Source organism: Dinoponera quadriceps, unplaced genomic scaffold, assembly GCF_001313825.1.
Source record: "Dinoponera quadriceps isolate SergipeBrazil2010 unplaced genomic scaffold, ASM131382v1 scaffold629, whole genome shotgun sequence".
In the NCBI taxonomy this organism is placed as follows: domain Eukaryota; kingdom Metazoa; phylum Arthropoda; class Insecta; order Hymenoptera; family Formicidae; genus Dinoponera; species Dinoponera quadriceps.
Window position 1 is genome coordinate 124,201 of NW_014554884.1, and position 15,984 is coordinate 140,184.

The 15,984-nt window shown below is 43.4% G+C and overlaps 2 protein-coding genes across 3 annotated transcripts; one reads left to right on the forward strand and one right to left on the reverse strand.

Annotated features, from left to right (window-relative positions):
* Positions 1 to 2,415: 2,415 nt before the first annotated feature.
* LOC106742363 (116 kDa U5 small nuclear ribonucleoprotein component) lies at positions 2,416 to 7,261 on the reverse strand. 2 transcript variants are annotated; one of them, XM_014615233.1, is made up of 8 exons: positions 7,040 to 7,261; positions 6,439 to 6,746; positions 6,046 to 6,317; positions 5,269 to 5,957; positions 4,950 to 5,179; positions 4,005 to 4,723; positions 3,474 to 3,754; positions 2,416 to 3,053 (listed from the first exon to the last, which is right to left on the reverse strand). In XM_014615233.1, the coding sequence occupies exons 2-8, from the start codon at positions 6,682 to 6,684 to the stop codon at positions 2,548 to 2,550; spliced, it is 2,943 nt and encodes a 980-aa protein (XP_014470719.1). In that variant the 5' UTR covers positions 6,685 to 6,746; positions 7,040 to 7,261; the 3' UTR covers positions 2,416 to 2,547. The 2 variants fall into 2 exon arrangements, with proteins under 2 accessions (XP_014470719.1, XP_014470721.1); XM_014615235.1 differs by lacking the exon at positions 7,040 to 7,261 and adding an exon at positions 6,940 to 6,972.
* A 764-nt stretch (positions 7,262 to 8,025) lies between these two features.
* On the forward strand, positions 8,026 to 14,280 carry LOC106742364 (ras-related protein M-Ras). The gene is made up of 4 exons (XM_014615236.1): positions 8,026 to 8,116; positions 8,439 to 8,758; positions 9,190 to 9,506; positions 9,604 to 14,280. The coding sequence occupies exons 2-4, from the start codon at positions 8,569 to 8,571 to the stop codon at positions 9,691 to 9,693; spliced, it is 597 nt and encodes a 198-aa protein (XP_014470722.1). The 5' UTR covers positions 8,026 to 8,116; positions 8,439 to 8,568; the 3' UTR covers positions 9,694 to 14,280.
* Positions 14,281 to 15,984: the final 1,704 nt, after the last annotated feature.

The following is a 15,984-nucleotide window of genomic DNA, read 5'->3' on the forward strand; positions in this document are numbered from 1 at the left end:
GACCTGTAAAAGAGAAAGAGAGGGAGCGAGCGAGCGTAGACGTTGATCGATCGGCAACTTCACCGCCGCCGCCGCGACAGCGTCGCCTCTGGAAGCTGAAGTGAGCGGAGCGAAACGCGGAGTGGAACGCGCGCGCGTCACGGCGACCACGGGCGTGCACGATTCTGCCCTATGGACGAACGAGCAGGCACGGTCGGCCCGTTAAAATGGCGCCGAGGCTTGGCCACCGTCTTCGCCCGCTGCCGACGCGCAACTGCGACTCCGCCTGCCGGGTGCGCGCGCAAAGACGCGGCTGCGCGCTCCGCTACGTTCGTCGGCCCGTCGTCTCAGAAAATCATCGCTATCGCGTTTCTCTTTTCCCCGCAGCTTCCCCGCTTCCCGCGATACAGTCGCACGGCGGAAGGAAGGTCGCGACACTTGGATCGCGATCAACTTCAGACCGCGTCCGATAGCGGACCAATGGCGAAATGTGGGAATTGTTGAAAAAGCGAATGCTCTTATTGGCCATGGGACGTTTCATTGCGAGACTCATCGAGGGTGTGGAACTCGAATCGATATCGAACGGCTTGCCGAGACGAGATTGTTAGGTCTGTTTTTTTAGTTGTTTAATTTAGTTGATATTCGTTTCTACCGTCATGATTTAAATTTCTAATCGACGATTAACTTAACAAAGTTGATTAGTCACATTAATCAGTTCAGTTAATTGACTAATGCATTGATCGGTTCCGTTGAGTTGATCGCCGATTAGATTTACCATGATGGTAAATACAGGCATGATAGGCCCATTCTGTAACTTTTAACAGTTTCGTTATCGTTACGTCATCGTTGCTCAGGTATATGGCGGAAAAGCTACGAAACGACAACTTAGGTTAGATCAATGACATTGTCATCAAGAAGTTACAGAATAGAGCTACAGGTTGTACTTATCGTCTTTAAGGCGGAACAAGTACCTTAACATAACCTAATTCGTTGTACGTTGCCACGAAGTCCTTTCGACGCTGCTCGACTTTTACATGCCTGTTCGTTAATCTTCGACGACAGTATGTGCGTAGCGTGTCTGTGTGTGTGTTGTGTGTGCCGTTGTCCTATCATTATTCTTGAGTAGGTATGGATATATGTTGAAGAAGCTACTCGACGATAAAGTAACAATAGCAGCATTGTTGTTGAAGATTATAGAAACAGGTCTGAAAAGGACAGAACTTGTTAACTGTGACATGTATTGGGTTTTGCTTTAATCTGCATTCGACCAATGAGAGCAAAACTACGTTCGTGGAATTCGAACGCCAGACGCGAGATAAGGATCCATCGGAATGTCGATGCGAAACGTCGCAGACTATCGTATCTCGTCGGGAAAGTCGTTCGCTTGCCGTTTTACGAGGTTGCATATGGCCGTCCTCTCAATCCATGCGTACGACGCCTTTGTCTTTCTCCGATCTTTATCGTGGCTTGCGTAATTGGTGGATTTGGCGGCCGTACTAAATCCGGTTTGGGAGGAGGGGGAAGGGGGAGAAAGGGGAATTAAAATGAGAAGGGAACCGCGAGGAAGGGTGCGTGGAATAAGAGGGGAAGGTCGCTTCTGGTTTGTAGGCTGGATTTGTGTGGATGATAAAGCGAGTATCGGTGGAGAGAAACAACAAAGGGAGGGAGGGGTAAGCGCATGGGGAAAAATTGCTTCCCACTTCTGATTGCTGGGCCGAATTTAAACGAAAGAAGCGAATCTTTATATATTTGTTGCAAATATATCAATTTTGTAATATAACATTAAATAATATACTTTCTCTCTCGAGTGAAAATGTCAATAAGATAAACATTAATGAACATTTCTTATTAGAGAATAATGAATCGAACTTTGTTGATTGGTTCATTATATTTAAAGATAAATTAGAAATAGATGTATATGTATATAAGAGAGAGAGAGAGAGAGAGAGAGAGAGAGGAGACAGAATATTTTTTATTTCATCAATTATCAGAGTTCCACGTTAATCCAATTCAGTTTATAAGATCGTTAAATAATATGGAAAATTTTTATATTTTGTTAATAAGTAGAAAAACTAAATGTGATGGTAATATATTAATTATAAATTAATATATAATTAACACAAATGTTGATTTCCGAAACCCAGTCAGTTACTGCTATGTAACTTGGAAATTATATATATATATATATTAGCTATATTATTGTGTTAATTAGGAAATCCCTGTATTTTGAATATTAGACTGTGGAATTTTCTGTTTGAAAGTTATTCTCGAATTTCATATATTCCCTGAGAAACATTTTCAAATTACACACACATACATGATTATAATCATATAAAACTTTTAAAAACTTTTACATGTGTTCGATAATTCGTTAATATAAGGAATTAATGCGGAGTCAACGTTTTGGAATTATGCGGGACGCGTGATATTTTTTGGTAGAAAAAGATTTAATGCTTAATGATATATCTTACACGTGAAACTTGTACAGAATCATACGTAAAATTTATATACTAACATATACTAATTATTAGCTTACACGTACACAAAATCTCTAGATTAATTCTTAAATTAGAGGGGATAATTCAAGAGCACGTCCTGCCTGGCCAATTCCAGCAACATAGGATCGTCGAAGAACTTGTTAATAGACACGTCCTCGGACAGACCTTTGCGCCTTCGCGTCTTCAGCATAAACTCTCTGGCCAGGTGAGTGGCCGGCTGAGGTTCCAGCGGTCTGATGGTGATGCTCTTGTCCAGAGGGTCTCCGGGCACGATCTGCCAATGGTGAAACACTGACAGGCAGAACGCTTGTCCCTGAGTGTGCGTTCGCAGGTCCGTCTCAAAGCCGAAGCTATCAATCGCTGGTATAAACGCCTTGATCGTGTACAACGGACTGCCTGGCACCGGTGCATCTTGTGTGACATGGCCACGTCGTTTCGCTAGGACCGTATAAACAGCGGACACGCAGTCCGCCGGTGCTTGCACCTCGACGAATAGATAGGGTTCCATTAAACGGGGTGTGGCCATGAGGAAAGCGGAATACGCTACTCGCCGGGCAGTAGGAATGATCTGACCACCTGAGAATGAGATTGAGAATATGCGTTACGAAAGCTGTATAAGATATGTTGGAACTTATTGATGTTATTCCCCTTGCCAAGAATCTCTGGCTACTTTGGTGTTTCGATCGCGATCCTTTCTCCGGGCTCGTCGCACTTGCTTTACATCTACAGTATTATTTATGTCATTTGTGCTTTTTACTATATATTGAAGAAACATTTTTGGTACTTATAATTATAATCGCATGAAAGAAAGAGTTATAGTCGGGAAAACCATTTTTCTAGTAAATGTTACGATGTCAATGATAATATTACACGCATATTGTTATCACTAATATTATCAGAGTTAATATCAGGAGAAAGTATAGTTGGGGCCGAAAATGACCATAATTTTGGGGCGGTTTTTCTCAGTACATGATAGCAGGGTAATGAAATAATTACCTCCGCGATGTAACGGCTCCTGTGCGATGACCGCATCGAGGATTTTGAATTTCACATTCCGGATGGGTTCCTCGCACAACGGCCCCTCGCGAGTGCCCCACTGGAAACCCTGAATGATGGCATCACGTGCGCTGTTTAACAAAGACTTGTCCACCTCAGAAGGCAGAGTGTCGTCCACTAAGATATTAGGACCGGTGGAATCTGGACCGAACGCCCATATACTACGGGCGGCCAATAAATCCCAGTCGTACTTCGTTTGGAAGAACTCTCCGAGCCTCTTCCTGGAAGAAATCGAGCCGTTTGCGCAACCCTGAACCATCACGTTGTGCGCTGCGGTAACGGCGATCATAAAACCCATATCAGACTCTGGATTAGAATTGAAGTTGAATCTGGCCGGACAGATCGAAGTTCACTAAACTTGAGAATTTCGTGAGATTTAACGAACTTGATCGATTATTAACGAAATTTCAATTCCATCCTAACTTCTAATACATAGTCCGATAGAAGCCTGAGAACGACCGGAGCACCTACTTGTTCCACGTGATGCGGACATGTTCGGCTTCTATGTCCTCTGCGAGCCCCCTCTCCAAGGGCTCCGCTATCATCGTCAGCTTGTTCCGCTTGTTCGGCGTCTCGGCGAAGCATTTGAGCGAGCTCGTTTCCACCACGGTTTCCGCGAACGCGACCACCGGGTCGGCCACTTTGATGTCGATCTCCGAGTACATCCGACGCAGGTCGTGCATCGCGCAGTCCAAATAGAGCTCGCCGGTTCCCAGCACCACGTGCTCGCCGCTCTCCTCCACGCGCGTGCCCAACAGAGGATAGCTCTTGTTCACCTTCCTCAGGCCGTCCAACATCTTCGGCAGCTCGGACGGATTGACCGGCTCGACCGCGATCTTGATGACGCTCTGCGTGTTGAACTTGAGCGGCCGGAAGATGTGCAGCTCCTCGGAGTTCTCGAGGTCCGTGATCGTGCTGGTCTTTACGATCGGTCGGTCGATACCTTCGATCAGCACCCAGTTGCCAGCGGGCACTCGGCTCAGCTCGATCGAGTAACGCGCCTCGCTGATCCACAGCCTGCCCACCGTGAGGACGCGCGAGTCCTCTTCGTCCGTACGCGAGTACGCCTCCCCCAGCACGCGAACCCGCTGTCCTGCTTCCAGCGTACCGGACATCACCCGGCCGAGCACCACGAACAGCGTGCAATCCTCGGTAGGATACATCTTTGTACTGTGAATCATTAATCTACCCTGCAAAATTATTCGTTACCTTTTAGTCGCGTACGTGAAGTTTATCATTATTACCGATGATCGATGAGATTATATTGTTCAAATCAGTTATCACGGCTGAGGCTCAAGTCAGGTGAGTTCCGATTGGCTGACATTAGAAAATCCCCAAATGAGAGCCGGCTGTGATTGAGGGTGATCGATTGCACCATGGTCAAACCGGACGGTTCCTTCTAGTCAAAGTACTCACGTCCGGGTCGCAATTAACCATGTCCTGCGCGAGCAGCGAGTCCATCGGGCCGGTGTAGACGTGCTGCACTTTGGTGGGTGCGTGTGCTTGGGGACTGGGCACGTGGGTGACGCACATGTCGACCAGGCCGCACATATCTCCGAGGAATCGCGTGCAGACGAGCCTCAGGAGCGGTCGAATGTTCATCTTCATCTCCTCGGAGGTCAAGCGTATACCCAGCTCGTCTAGAACTGTAATAGAACATAACTGGCAAGTGTTTCTTGCGATTGCTTCAAGTAATGGCGAGTGAGAGAAAGGACAAGCGAAGAAAGGAGCTCACCGTCGGGTAAGGTCGTGTCTACGTCGCCGACGACCTGGGCGAATATCTTGTACAGCGGCTCCAGGATGAACTCGATGAAGCTCCGCTGCGCTGTGTTGTGCGGCGGTTTCTTCGTGAACTTGCGCGTCTTGGGATTGAAGTAGATATCGCCCCAGAGCCGCTTGGCGAACTCGTTGGCGTTTAACCCGGGATGGCTTCTGGCATAGAGCGCGGCGAACGACTTCAGGGTGAAGCACACGTTGTACTCCGAGCTGGCGAAGCACACGTTACCCACAGCCGGGGACACGAAGGTGGGATTATCGTTGTCCGAGTACATCGATATCAGTCCGTTGATCTCCTCGATGATGTGCCGCAGTTTGTAGTAGGCGTCCAACGGCGGCAGCTTCAGCTCCAGCACGAGGCGGTCTATCTTGTTGATGCAGACCGTCAGGGCGAGCCTCTCTTGAAGGGCGTGCTTCAGAAGGCGTTCGGTGTTGAGCATCACGCCCTCCGCCGCGTCGACGATCAGTATCGCGCCGTCCGACAGCCGGATCGCCGCCGTCGCCTCGTCGGAGAAGTTCACATGACCTGGTGTGTCGAATATGTTCAGAAGGTACGACTTGGATTTCACGTCTTGCAATAACAGCGTCACGGGAGTCGCTTTCGTAGAGACGCCTCTCTGTTGCTCCGTGAACAAGGTGTCCGTGTACCTGACGATGTAATTGCAGATTAGTCTGTGATTCCAATGTGATTCACTTGATAATTGTAAGTCACATCGTTATGTGCTTCCATTGATACCTCAGTGGCTTCTCCTCGGTTACGCTGTGCAGATAAGGATGTGTCTGTCGCACTAAACAGTCGACCAAGGTGGTCTTGCCATGATGAAGATGCCCCAGTAGGACGACGTTTCTGATCAAATGCGGCGCGTCCATCATGTCTGCTAGGAATTCGATGTTATATGTCGTTTCTGGGAGCTGTTGCTGCTTGATTTGAAACTTTGGCTTCCTAGTAGGAGCTATCAATGGTTTGTCCAGAGGCTGAGCATCCTCCTCTTGCACGAGTGTCTCTACCTAAAAGTATTTGTGTTTGTTAAAATGACAAAATTGCTTCTATGGATATACTTTATGTGAACTTTATGTGTTCTAGAAAATGAAGGACGATTATGTAACTTTATTGATATAATTTTCTTACCTCGGGCCCATATACCTCCAATGCAGTGGGATAATATCGTTTATCTTCGTGTAACACAACTGCCATAGAAGAACCTTGGTCTGCGTGCTCTCGAGACTCATCTTTGTCTTCTTCCATTTCTTCATCCGACCTTTCTCTGTCCTCGGTATCGTCGCCAACGTTGCCATATTCATTTTCGTCCTCGCTCTCTGACGCCAAGTCGGGACCAATATAATTCCCAAATTCATCATACAGGTCAGCATCCATTTTTAAATATTTGCGAAACTTTAGTTTCTAAAGTTTATTCTAGGAACAGTGCTTCCTGCAATCTGATTAAATATTTTATTTCTTATCTCTTTACTAATTTAATCTTTGCGCTAATTGAAAATAAATAAAACTGTTTATTTAATATGGGACTATGTATCGCAAACGTTCATAATAATAACCTGATAAAACATAACCTGAAAATTATGCTTCACAAATTATAATCACGAATATTTGATGTATAAACAAACTGCTTACCGATAGAAAAAAAAGAGGAAGACATTATAATATAATAAAGTATAGATGTAAGTTGAAATTTTACTTAGTAATTAATAATTTACAACGTTTCGGTCTTTACCTTACCGATTACTCGTACTGTGGAAATTGAAGTTTATCCGACTAATTATTGATTTGTACTATTTGCTCGATTTTCATTCGGGTTTGTGGTGTGTTCAGAAATTTTACTTAACGTGTAGAGTAATTTTTAGGCTGAGGTTTCTTTGATACTGTAAAATTTGTATCAGATTATAGATTAGGATTGAAATTTGACTAATTAGAGCAATGTTAACCAATTTAAATTTAGTGAACTTTGTTTATACGCATCGTACGACGAGTATTGTCGGATGTGCCGATTGGCTGTGGAGTAGAGAATTTGAGAGGTTAATCTTTTCTCTAGACATCTTAAAAATTCCCTATTTGATAGCTAATCGACACATCCGACAAACTCGTACGAGGCATGTAATACCAGCCTAAAGTTGTACTTCATGTGTGGTAAGAGTATTGTCGGATGCCGATTGGCTGCTAGATAGAGAATGTCTAGGGAAAGTCTAGAGAAAATATTAGGCACAGCCAATCGGTACATCTATCACATTAGTATAACACGTGAAATAGCAGCCTAATATTATGACAGTCTATCATATTCTTGGTTGTACAGCCAACGCATGCGCGGACGAAAATCGAACCCTCAATTTCCTAGCACTGTCGCAACTGTATGTAGTTAAATTGTGTCTGTCTTCACATTTTCCAAGTGATACGACTCAACGACGGAAGGGACGAACTTTTATTTCCAATAATAATATCGAACAACTGGTCGAGTAAATAATTTTACACACATACTATATTATTTTAAATAGATATTTAAAATATATTTCGTTACACAGTATCTTTCAACATTTCACACTCCTTCGTATCTTATTTCTTTTCTGCAATATATCAGTATCGCTTTGTTGCAACGTATTATACGGATTATTTTGCATTGACGCGCGCATGGTTCGTTGTACGCGTGTAGTTGCAAAAATATACGTGCGCATACACGTACGTACACACACGGACGCTCTGTCCGTACACATATACACGCGCACTCGCGTGTATATTGCGCACAGTACTCAGGCTGAAAGCTGCCAGCACGAGAAGCAGGAGTAGCGGATCATGTAAGGTGAGAATCTCATCGTTGCAGATATTGCACGTTTGCGTAGAACAATAAATTACAGTTGCACGTCAGTTGTCGCGAACGAATGATCGTAGAACGATGGGCATCTCGACGAATATAGTGGGGAGGTTCGCTCCCGTGCTCTCACACGCGCGTTCGACACACCCGTTAAATTGACGATGCCGTTCCGTCCTGATTTTGTACGCGATTCTTCTCATGTAGACAATACATGATACGTTTCTCTCGATATATCGACAGCTCTCGTTGCATTTTCACCATGGAACGTTCACATAAGTTCTAAAAAGGTTATTTTGTACGAATGTTGTAGGATATTCGTCGTATTGACGAAACAACTTGCCATCCCAGGAGCGGTTACACTGCCAAGGATATAGTAGACAGTTGGCAGGATAGGCAGACGCAGGAAAAATAGCGAGCGACGCAGGCGACGCAGAAGCGGAATGACACGTCCTCCCAACAATGACAACCTTATGACCTTTAAGTTGGTTGTCGTTGGAGATGGAGGGGTCGGCAAGAGCGCCCTTACTATACAGTTCTTTCAGAAGCTGTTTGTCGCAGACTATGATCCAACCATCGAAGATAGTTACATTCAACACACAGAGGTGGACGAGCAGTGGTGTATCTTGGATGGTAAATCCACTTCCTCTTTGGCTTACTCTCCAAATTTCTTGGAGAAAAATCTCAGACAAGTGGAAATTCACTTTAAGCGATGATGAAAACATCATTGCTTAGCATCAGAAGAGTAAATGTTTGACTTTAACTTGGAATGGACCCTCAATCTATAGAAGTGAACGTCTCATTCAATTAAACATTATCCTGTGAAACAGTGAGATATATCAGATTCATCCTTCACTTCTGAGTAAAAATATTCACTTGATGATTCAGAGTGGAGAGATCAAATCTATGTGGGAGAAAAGTCACTTAAATTCGATTAACACAGCTGTTACGCTGCTTTTCAAGCAGTTTCACTCCAAGAAATTTGAAGAACAATAAAAATCCTCATCAACCAGTATCTCGCTTCAATTTGTACTTATTATTTCTCTGTAATTGTGTTCCCACAGTATTGGATACAGCCGGCCAAGAGGAATTTAGCGCCATGCGCGAGCAGTACATGCGGAAGGGCGACGGATTCCTTTTGGTATACTCTGTGACCGACAAACAGTCGTATCAGAATATCGTCAATTTTTATACTCAAATCCTGCGAGTGAAGGACAGGGACGTGTATCCTATGCTCCTGGTCGCCAATAAGGTCGATCTGGTGCACCTGAGGAAAGTCACAGAGGAACAAGGGAGAGAACTGGCTCATCGTCTGGGCATATCTTATATCGAAACCTCTGCCAAAGATCCACCACTGAACGTGGACGCCGCGTTTCACGAGGTGAGAAGTGACAAACGATGAATCCCTTAATCATCCACGCCGCGCGTTCTTTCCGTCGTCCGATTGACATTGAGGCTCTCGCGATGTCTGTTCCCAGGTTGTTCGCATTATCCGAAACCAACCGCCAAACGAGTTCGAGAAGAATCAAAGGAAGCGACGGCGCTCGAGGAAGTGTAACATTTTGTAAATTTCGCGGAGGAACGGAAGACACGTACGTGTAACTCGCGCGCGCGAGAACCAAAGATCACGCGACGTGTTGCCGCCGAGCCATAATCGCGCAACGCCTCTGCTACTTCCTTGAGAGTACGTCCTTATCGCATCGTTGAAAATTCGGGAGATCCTTGAGAATGAACGGTTCTCCTCTCCTCCGATATATATAGGTATCTATGACCGTTTCTTATCTTCCGTTTCTTATTACTGCGGTAGCAACACGACGAATACCGCTACTGGAGTATTTTTTCCTGTATTCCGCGAAACGTAATATCTATGGTCAGCAGACACCATAGAAGGCGTGCCAATGCGAAGAAGAGAATAAAGGAGAGAACCGAGAAAGTTACGACACCTGTGTAATCGCGAGAACGAAATTAGATTTATCTCTTTAGTCTGACTCTCCGGATTAATTGGATAATCGGTAGTCGGGGAGGAATAGAAAAAAAAAGAGAAAAGAAGGAAAAAGGAATCGGAGACATTGACTGTTCATCATCCTCTCGCGTGATAAATCGAGACCACGTCTCTAGCCGCGCGTACACATCAATTTTCTACCATCGAAGAAAAAAAAAATAATATGGAATTGAGCGTTTTTTATTGGACGACGCATAATATATTAAAGGAGTTTTTTACTTCTCCGCGAGATCTTTGTCATGAAATGACTATAATGGTTTCGTATATCGAGAACTCACCTTATATATCGAGCTCACTTTTCACGTAGCCGTTTGTATAGCTTTAAGCGTATTTATTTCGTCACGTCGGTCCGGGGCTTTTCCGTTCTCTCGTAGTCGGGACGTGCCCTCGCCACACACGATTTATCACATTTTCTATGATCGAGCACATTAAATGTGTGTCCTCTTGTGACTCGGACCCTCCCGTTTTTCTACGCTAGAAATACTTAGGGGAAGCGATATATATATATATATAATATAATATATATTATATATATATATATATAATATTATATTATATTACACATTGTTTTTGCGTAATCGATAGAGACGGGATAGCATATTGTACGCATTATTTCACTTTTTACGCGACAACACAAAGTAACGGAGCTGTATATCGCGAGGAGACAAAGAAGAATTCAAAGTCGATGCGATCGTTAGATTATAAAATATCGTTAGACACGATAGAAAAAGAGAAAACGGAGTGAAATTATGAGATAATTTCTGATCATAGTCTGATTATAGTCGCGATTTTTACCGACGAATGTATTACATGCTATTAGTTAATCGTTAATATTTCGTCTGACGGTTTGATGCTTTAACGTTAACGAAGGATCTTTAATTCCACCGAAACGAAGGTCCACTAGCTGCTGGTGCCTGATGTACAGATGAATTATATTAATCGTATTCGAACCCGGGGAAGTAAAATGATCGAAATAAGGCACCATGTGCCGCCTTCGCTGTCATTTATTGACTTTTGCGTACACAGAGATCTGATCTAAGAAACGCACATGGTATTACGCTGATAGACTGTCTTCGGTTTATAACAATGAAAGCACAAATAAGTTTATAACGATAACGGTTTATAACGATGAAAGCACAAATAAGTAACGCGGATACCCGCGTAGACTGCTTCTGTTGCATTTCTGATGATTCAACGTTGCCGTTGTTTTATTGTTCGAAAAGAACTCGTTATTTCTCGTAACGCGTTTTCGTGACCGCCAATTTCGCATTAGGTAATGTATAGCCTTTTTTTCTTCAGATCGTTATCGTTGTCGATTAGGTTAGTTCGGACGCCAAATAATGAATGGTAATTTAATCAATATATACGAATTTGCGTTTGAAGCTTCCATAGTTGCTCACTCGGAGAATTAACATAAAATTACCGGAGGCTATTGAATTCGAGTTATTTATACATATTAGCATTGAAATCGGCGGCACTTCAAAGTATTATAATATAACTTATATTCAGTCGTTCCCTCGATTTGTTATCGCTCACTGAATAACGCGGACTGCAGCCGTTGATTTATAATAAGTATAACTTTACGATCGTATCGTATGGGAAATGATTCGTTTTTATTTTTGATACCTCTAACGCCAAGTCTTAATACGGACGAATTTGATGTGATTTAATATATATATTTGAAGTTCAACCCAATGAATTCGTGTGATTTCCTTCTCTTTTCCTCAATTCGTCGCTTTAAAAATCGTCAAAAGAGCGCGAATATATCAGACCTTTTTATATACCAAAAGAAGAATAACGTCAAGGCCTACTATTAGTGTTTAAATGTAACGAGGAGGATTTAAGTAGTCTGTAATTTAAGGGAGCACACCTCTACGTGTGCGCGTCTACATAAGGTAAACATTCATGTTACGTGTTGAAAACGTCTCTCTCTCTCTCTCTCGACACGGATTATTTCTCACGCTTTACGCAAACGTTGCGGTCTCTTTTGCACTTTTCTCGTGTCTGGTGCGCGGTACATACTGCTGCTTTACGTGTGCGCACATTGTAGCCCATATGTTGATTGTGACGTAATAATAAGTAATTCGCGCGATCGTATTTTTCAAGCGCGCGCGAGTCACCTTCTCGTTTTACGTTCGCGAAATATTCTCGCCGCCGCACGCGCAATTTCCGCTCTTCTACATCGGTTATTCTACCCGGTTTGTATTACACTTATTCGTTACGCTTTTCTCGAGCACTTTTCGCTTATAAGTGTGTAATCACGCGATTATAGGTGTATTCGCTGTATTAGCACAAATACCGCGTCGAGACAGCCTTATCACGTGCGGTCGAGAGAAACATGCGAAATCGTAGAATGTAAGAGCCGCGATCGCGAGCCGGATTATCTCATGGGCGATGGAAACGCTGATGCAATTCCTTGGGATCTGTATTGAGATCTATATTGAGATCCGGCCTGATTTTTCCAAAAAATTGCAGATTCCGGCCGGGAAGTCTACGTAAAATCAGGTTAATAAGTGCAATGTTCCAAACACGCGATTCTAAGTGGGAAATCCAAACGAATTCCATTCGACCTGCCAAACATTTTGCCAAAGATTTTTCTGGTTTCCAGTTTTTCGCTAGAATTCAACGAAACATTTATGAAACACTTTGAGTATTTGCACTTTACAATTATAAATATTTGAAAACAATAAATATTAAAAAATGTAAATGGTCAAATGTTTTATATTTTTTATTATATTTTGAATTCTGCGGTTGGTATGAAAATAGAATACATACCTCTGTTCCATAAATTAATTAATGTCGTATTTTCGTAAAAAATATTCCGATTTCACTTATCGATTAATGCGATTTTACTTATTAATTAATAAATTAATATCGTAATTTCACAAACTATATATTTCGTTTATTAAAAAAAAAAAAGAGTTTCCATGCTATTTTTATTTTCGATAGATCGTAGACAGAGAACCCGTGTTTAGGATAAAGAGAGAACGAGATTTCCGATTGATGTCACAGTGGGATAACCTCGCCATTTTGGGACAAATTTTCCAGAAACAGCATAGATTCCGGTCGGAGAATCTATATTGTTTCTGGGATACGCGGGCGCGAACGAGATACGTACAGCTCCTCTCTCTCGGCTTTTTCGCTTTGCATCGCGCCGCGTAAAGACGCGTTTTTTCTCCGTCGCAATTTTTCGCCTCACGTTTCATCGCGTATTAATATCGGCTGAAATTTTGCCGCGACCTTTATCGCGAGATTTTCATCGTGATCATCCGTTAGACACATTCGGGAAGGTGACGGTCAACGGAGGCTGAATTTGACAAATAATTCGCTTGTTTCCATAATTACGTTAATAGCTATTACTCAATGATGAATATATAAGCACTGACCCATAATGCCTTGCGTAACGTACGGCGATAAAAGTTAATGCATTCATGTTAAATGCATAAAGGGAACGTTATTATACGCGGAGCTAATACCTCGTGTAAAATTCAGTCGACCGGTCGAAACGCGAAAGTCCAAATGCACGCTCAATGTGCGCGCTGCTGTCTTTCTCTGCGTTGCACTCGGGAGAGAAAAAAAATATATATGTATATGAAGATAATAATAAATATAAGGGTATATGTGTGTAATATACATAAAGTGTGAACGCGCGACATTCTAATATCGAGAGAGATAAACTCTACTTGCCTTGAATACAAAATAATAACTATATTAAATTAAAACACACACACACGCGTGAATCAATGAGGGAGACACCACTACTGAGATACATAATTGGTAAATATTATTTTGTTCTTCCCATTAGCGCAAAATAAATCGGAGGAAATTACACGTTTTAATGCTCTCTCGGATAAACACGATAAATACATTAGTCTACGTTAACCAGAGACGTTAAGTTGCGTTAATTAATCCTTCGCGAATTTTCGCGTGCCGCGACATTGTTTATTACATACCCGTGATCGCTCTTTGTAAGAAAAAAAGAGAAAGAAAAAGATGAATAAGAGAAATAAAGGAAACTACGACAATAGCTCTCTCGAACGTCTTTCCTCGTTCGGTTTCAATCAGTCACTGGTTCTTTACATCATCGGAAGCATCTTACCGCATCTAACGCCGCTCATCTCTCTTCATAAAGCTAAAGTAAAAAAAAAAAAAAGAAAAAGGAAAGAGAAACAGAGAGCACGGAACTTTTAACCCTCGAACTTTTACATCGCTCACGTCGTAGTATACCGCCGTCGTGCGCGAAAAATTGTATATTTTATGATATACATAAACCACGCCCGCCCGCCCGCGAGGAACTCAGTTTCGCTGTACAACCACGAGGATAGCCCGTCATTATCCTCGTAAACGGGAATGGTTGTCCGAGTAAAAGCCGGAGTAAAACGAGAAGATGTTTAATCAGTGTATCGGACGGTGGCGGATGATGTTTACGAGGACGAAGCCGCTGTAAGTTGCGCGTGTTTACCTCGTTCGAAATTTTAGATACTTCATGACTTAGCGTTCCTCGTACACTCGCGTGTCGCATGATCCGTAATAAAGCTGCGTTTTATATCGCCGTCCATGAGAGAGAATAAGAGAGTGGGAGGGGCCGAGGGGGGAGAACGAGAAAGAGTGTGTGTGTGTATGCGTGTACTCGATTTAAATTCGGCTGCGCAAAACATTGTACGGTATTGTGTCCGCGCGTGGGCGGATGAGGTCCACTTACGGGTGCGCGAGCGATGCCAAAAATGGAAATTTGGAGAACGCCGTACACATATTTGTAACAATAGAGACGTGAGTCGAGTGCGTGAGCGCGTCTCTGTGTGTGGGTGTGGCGCATAATCGCGCGATCGACGATGAAAATAAACTAGTGAGAATAAGAGAGAGGGAGTGAGAAAAAAAAGAGGGCGTATATATTCGCTTCGTAGATCGCGCGAGTAAAAATATTAAGAAGCTTCCTACCGACTGTTACTTCATTGATAACCGAACGACAATTACGTGGCGGCAGCTACGAGGTGACGCATTGTTTCGGGAGATTATTACCTGTTTCGAGGGGGATTATTTCATTTCTCGACTCTTCGTAAGAAAAGGACTTTGCGTTGCGTGTACGTACGTGCTTCGAGGCGTTAGCAGCCGCCACGATTGCATATTTTTACGAAATCCGGAAAGCTTGGCGAGCTGTCACAGCGGAGTGCGTCGAGTGGCGATCGATCGGAAGAAGCTAATGCTGTAATGGCAGAATCTTTTTACCAGAGAGTGGTCTAACGACGGAAGGGAGGATGCATACGCTTGTCACGATCTATATTTGTCACTCTTTGTAAACAGCGCGCTGTGGCGCGCGTATTTTCCACATGTACATATCGCCTGTCCGACGCGGAGGATTCCAACTTGAGGCGAGGAATTCGAAGATCCTGCACTGGGCTTAGACGGGGCCGATCGAAACGTCACCACGCGAAGCTCACGACGGAAGGTGTTGAAAATGTAACGAAACCACCGCGGTAAGTCTATATGTCGCGCATACACGCTCGATAGCGAGCGTCAGACCCGTGCATTAATAATAGTTATTAATCGTTACCTGAAATTTGTCTCAGATGATATACTCAGGTTTGAGTTTCGCATTATGTACGGATTGCTTTTAGCGCGGGATCGACTGTATCGAAAATATTCGACTGGGAAAGCCGGATCTAATTATAAATTCATATCCGAGTGTCTCTCGCGAGAGACAAGTTTTCAAGTGATGATTATTAAGGGGATGCTGGGGCGACGGCCGAACTTCGACGTGAGAGCGTCCTCATCAGAGCTAAAACTAGACTAAAAATATCGGCAAATCCTTGACATTTTTAATGTGATATTGGAACAGATATCTTTAAATGAGCATGCA

Bases quoted from the DNA above. Each gene is read 5' to 3' on its own strand.
- LOC106742363 (XM_014615233.1), bottom strand. From the start codon at position 6,684: ATGGATGCTGACCTGTATGATGAATTTGGGAATTATATTGGTCCCGAC. The intron at 4,724-4,949 runs GTGAGTACTTTG...ATAATTTTGCAG, and splicing joins TGGTTAATTGCGACCCGGAC to GGTAGATTAATGATTCACAG. The intron at 3,755-4,004 runs GTAGGTGCTCCG...GATTTCTTCCAG, and splicing joins GTCCGCATCACGTGGAACAA to GAAGAGGCTCGGAGAGTTCT.
- LOC106742364 (XM_014615236.1), top strand. From the start codon at position 8,569: ATGACACGTCCTCCCAACAATGACAACCTTATGACCTTTAAGTTGGTT. The intron at 8,759-9,189 runs GTAAATCCACTT...GTGTTCCCACAG, and splicing joins GCAGTGGTGTATCTTGGATG to TATTGGATACAGCCGGCCAA. The intron at 9,507-9,603 runs GTGAGAAGTGAC...GTCTGTTCCCAG, and splicing joins TGGACGCCGCGTTTCACGAG to GTTGTTCGCATTATCCGAAA.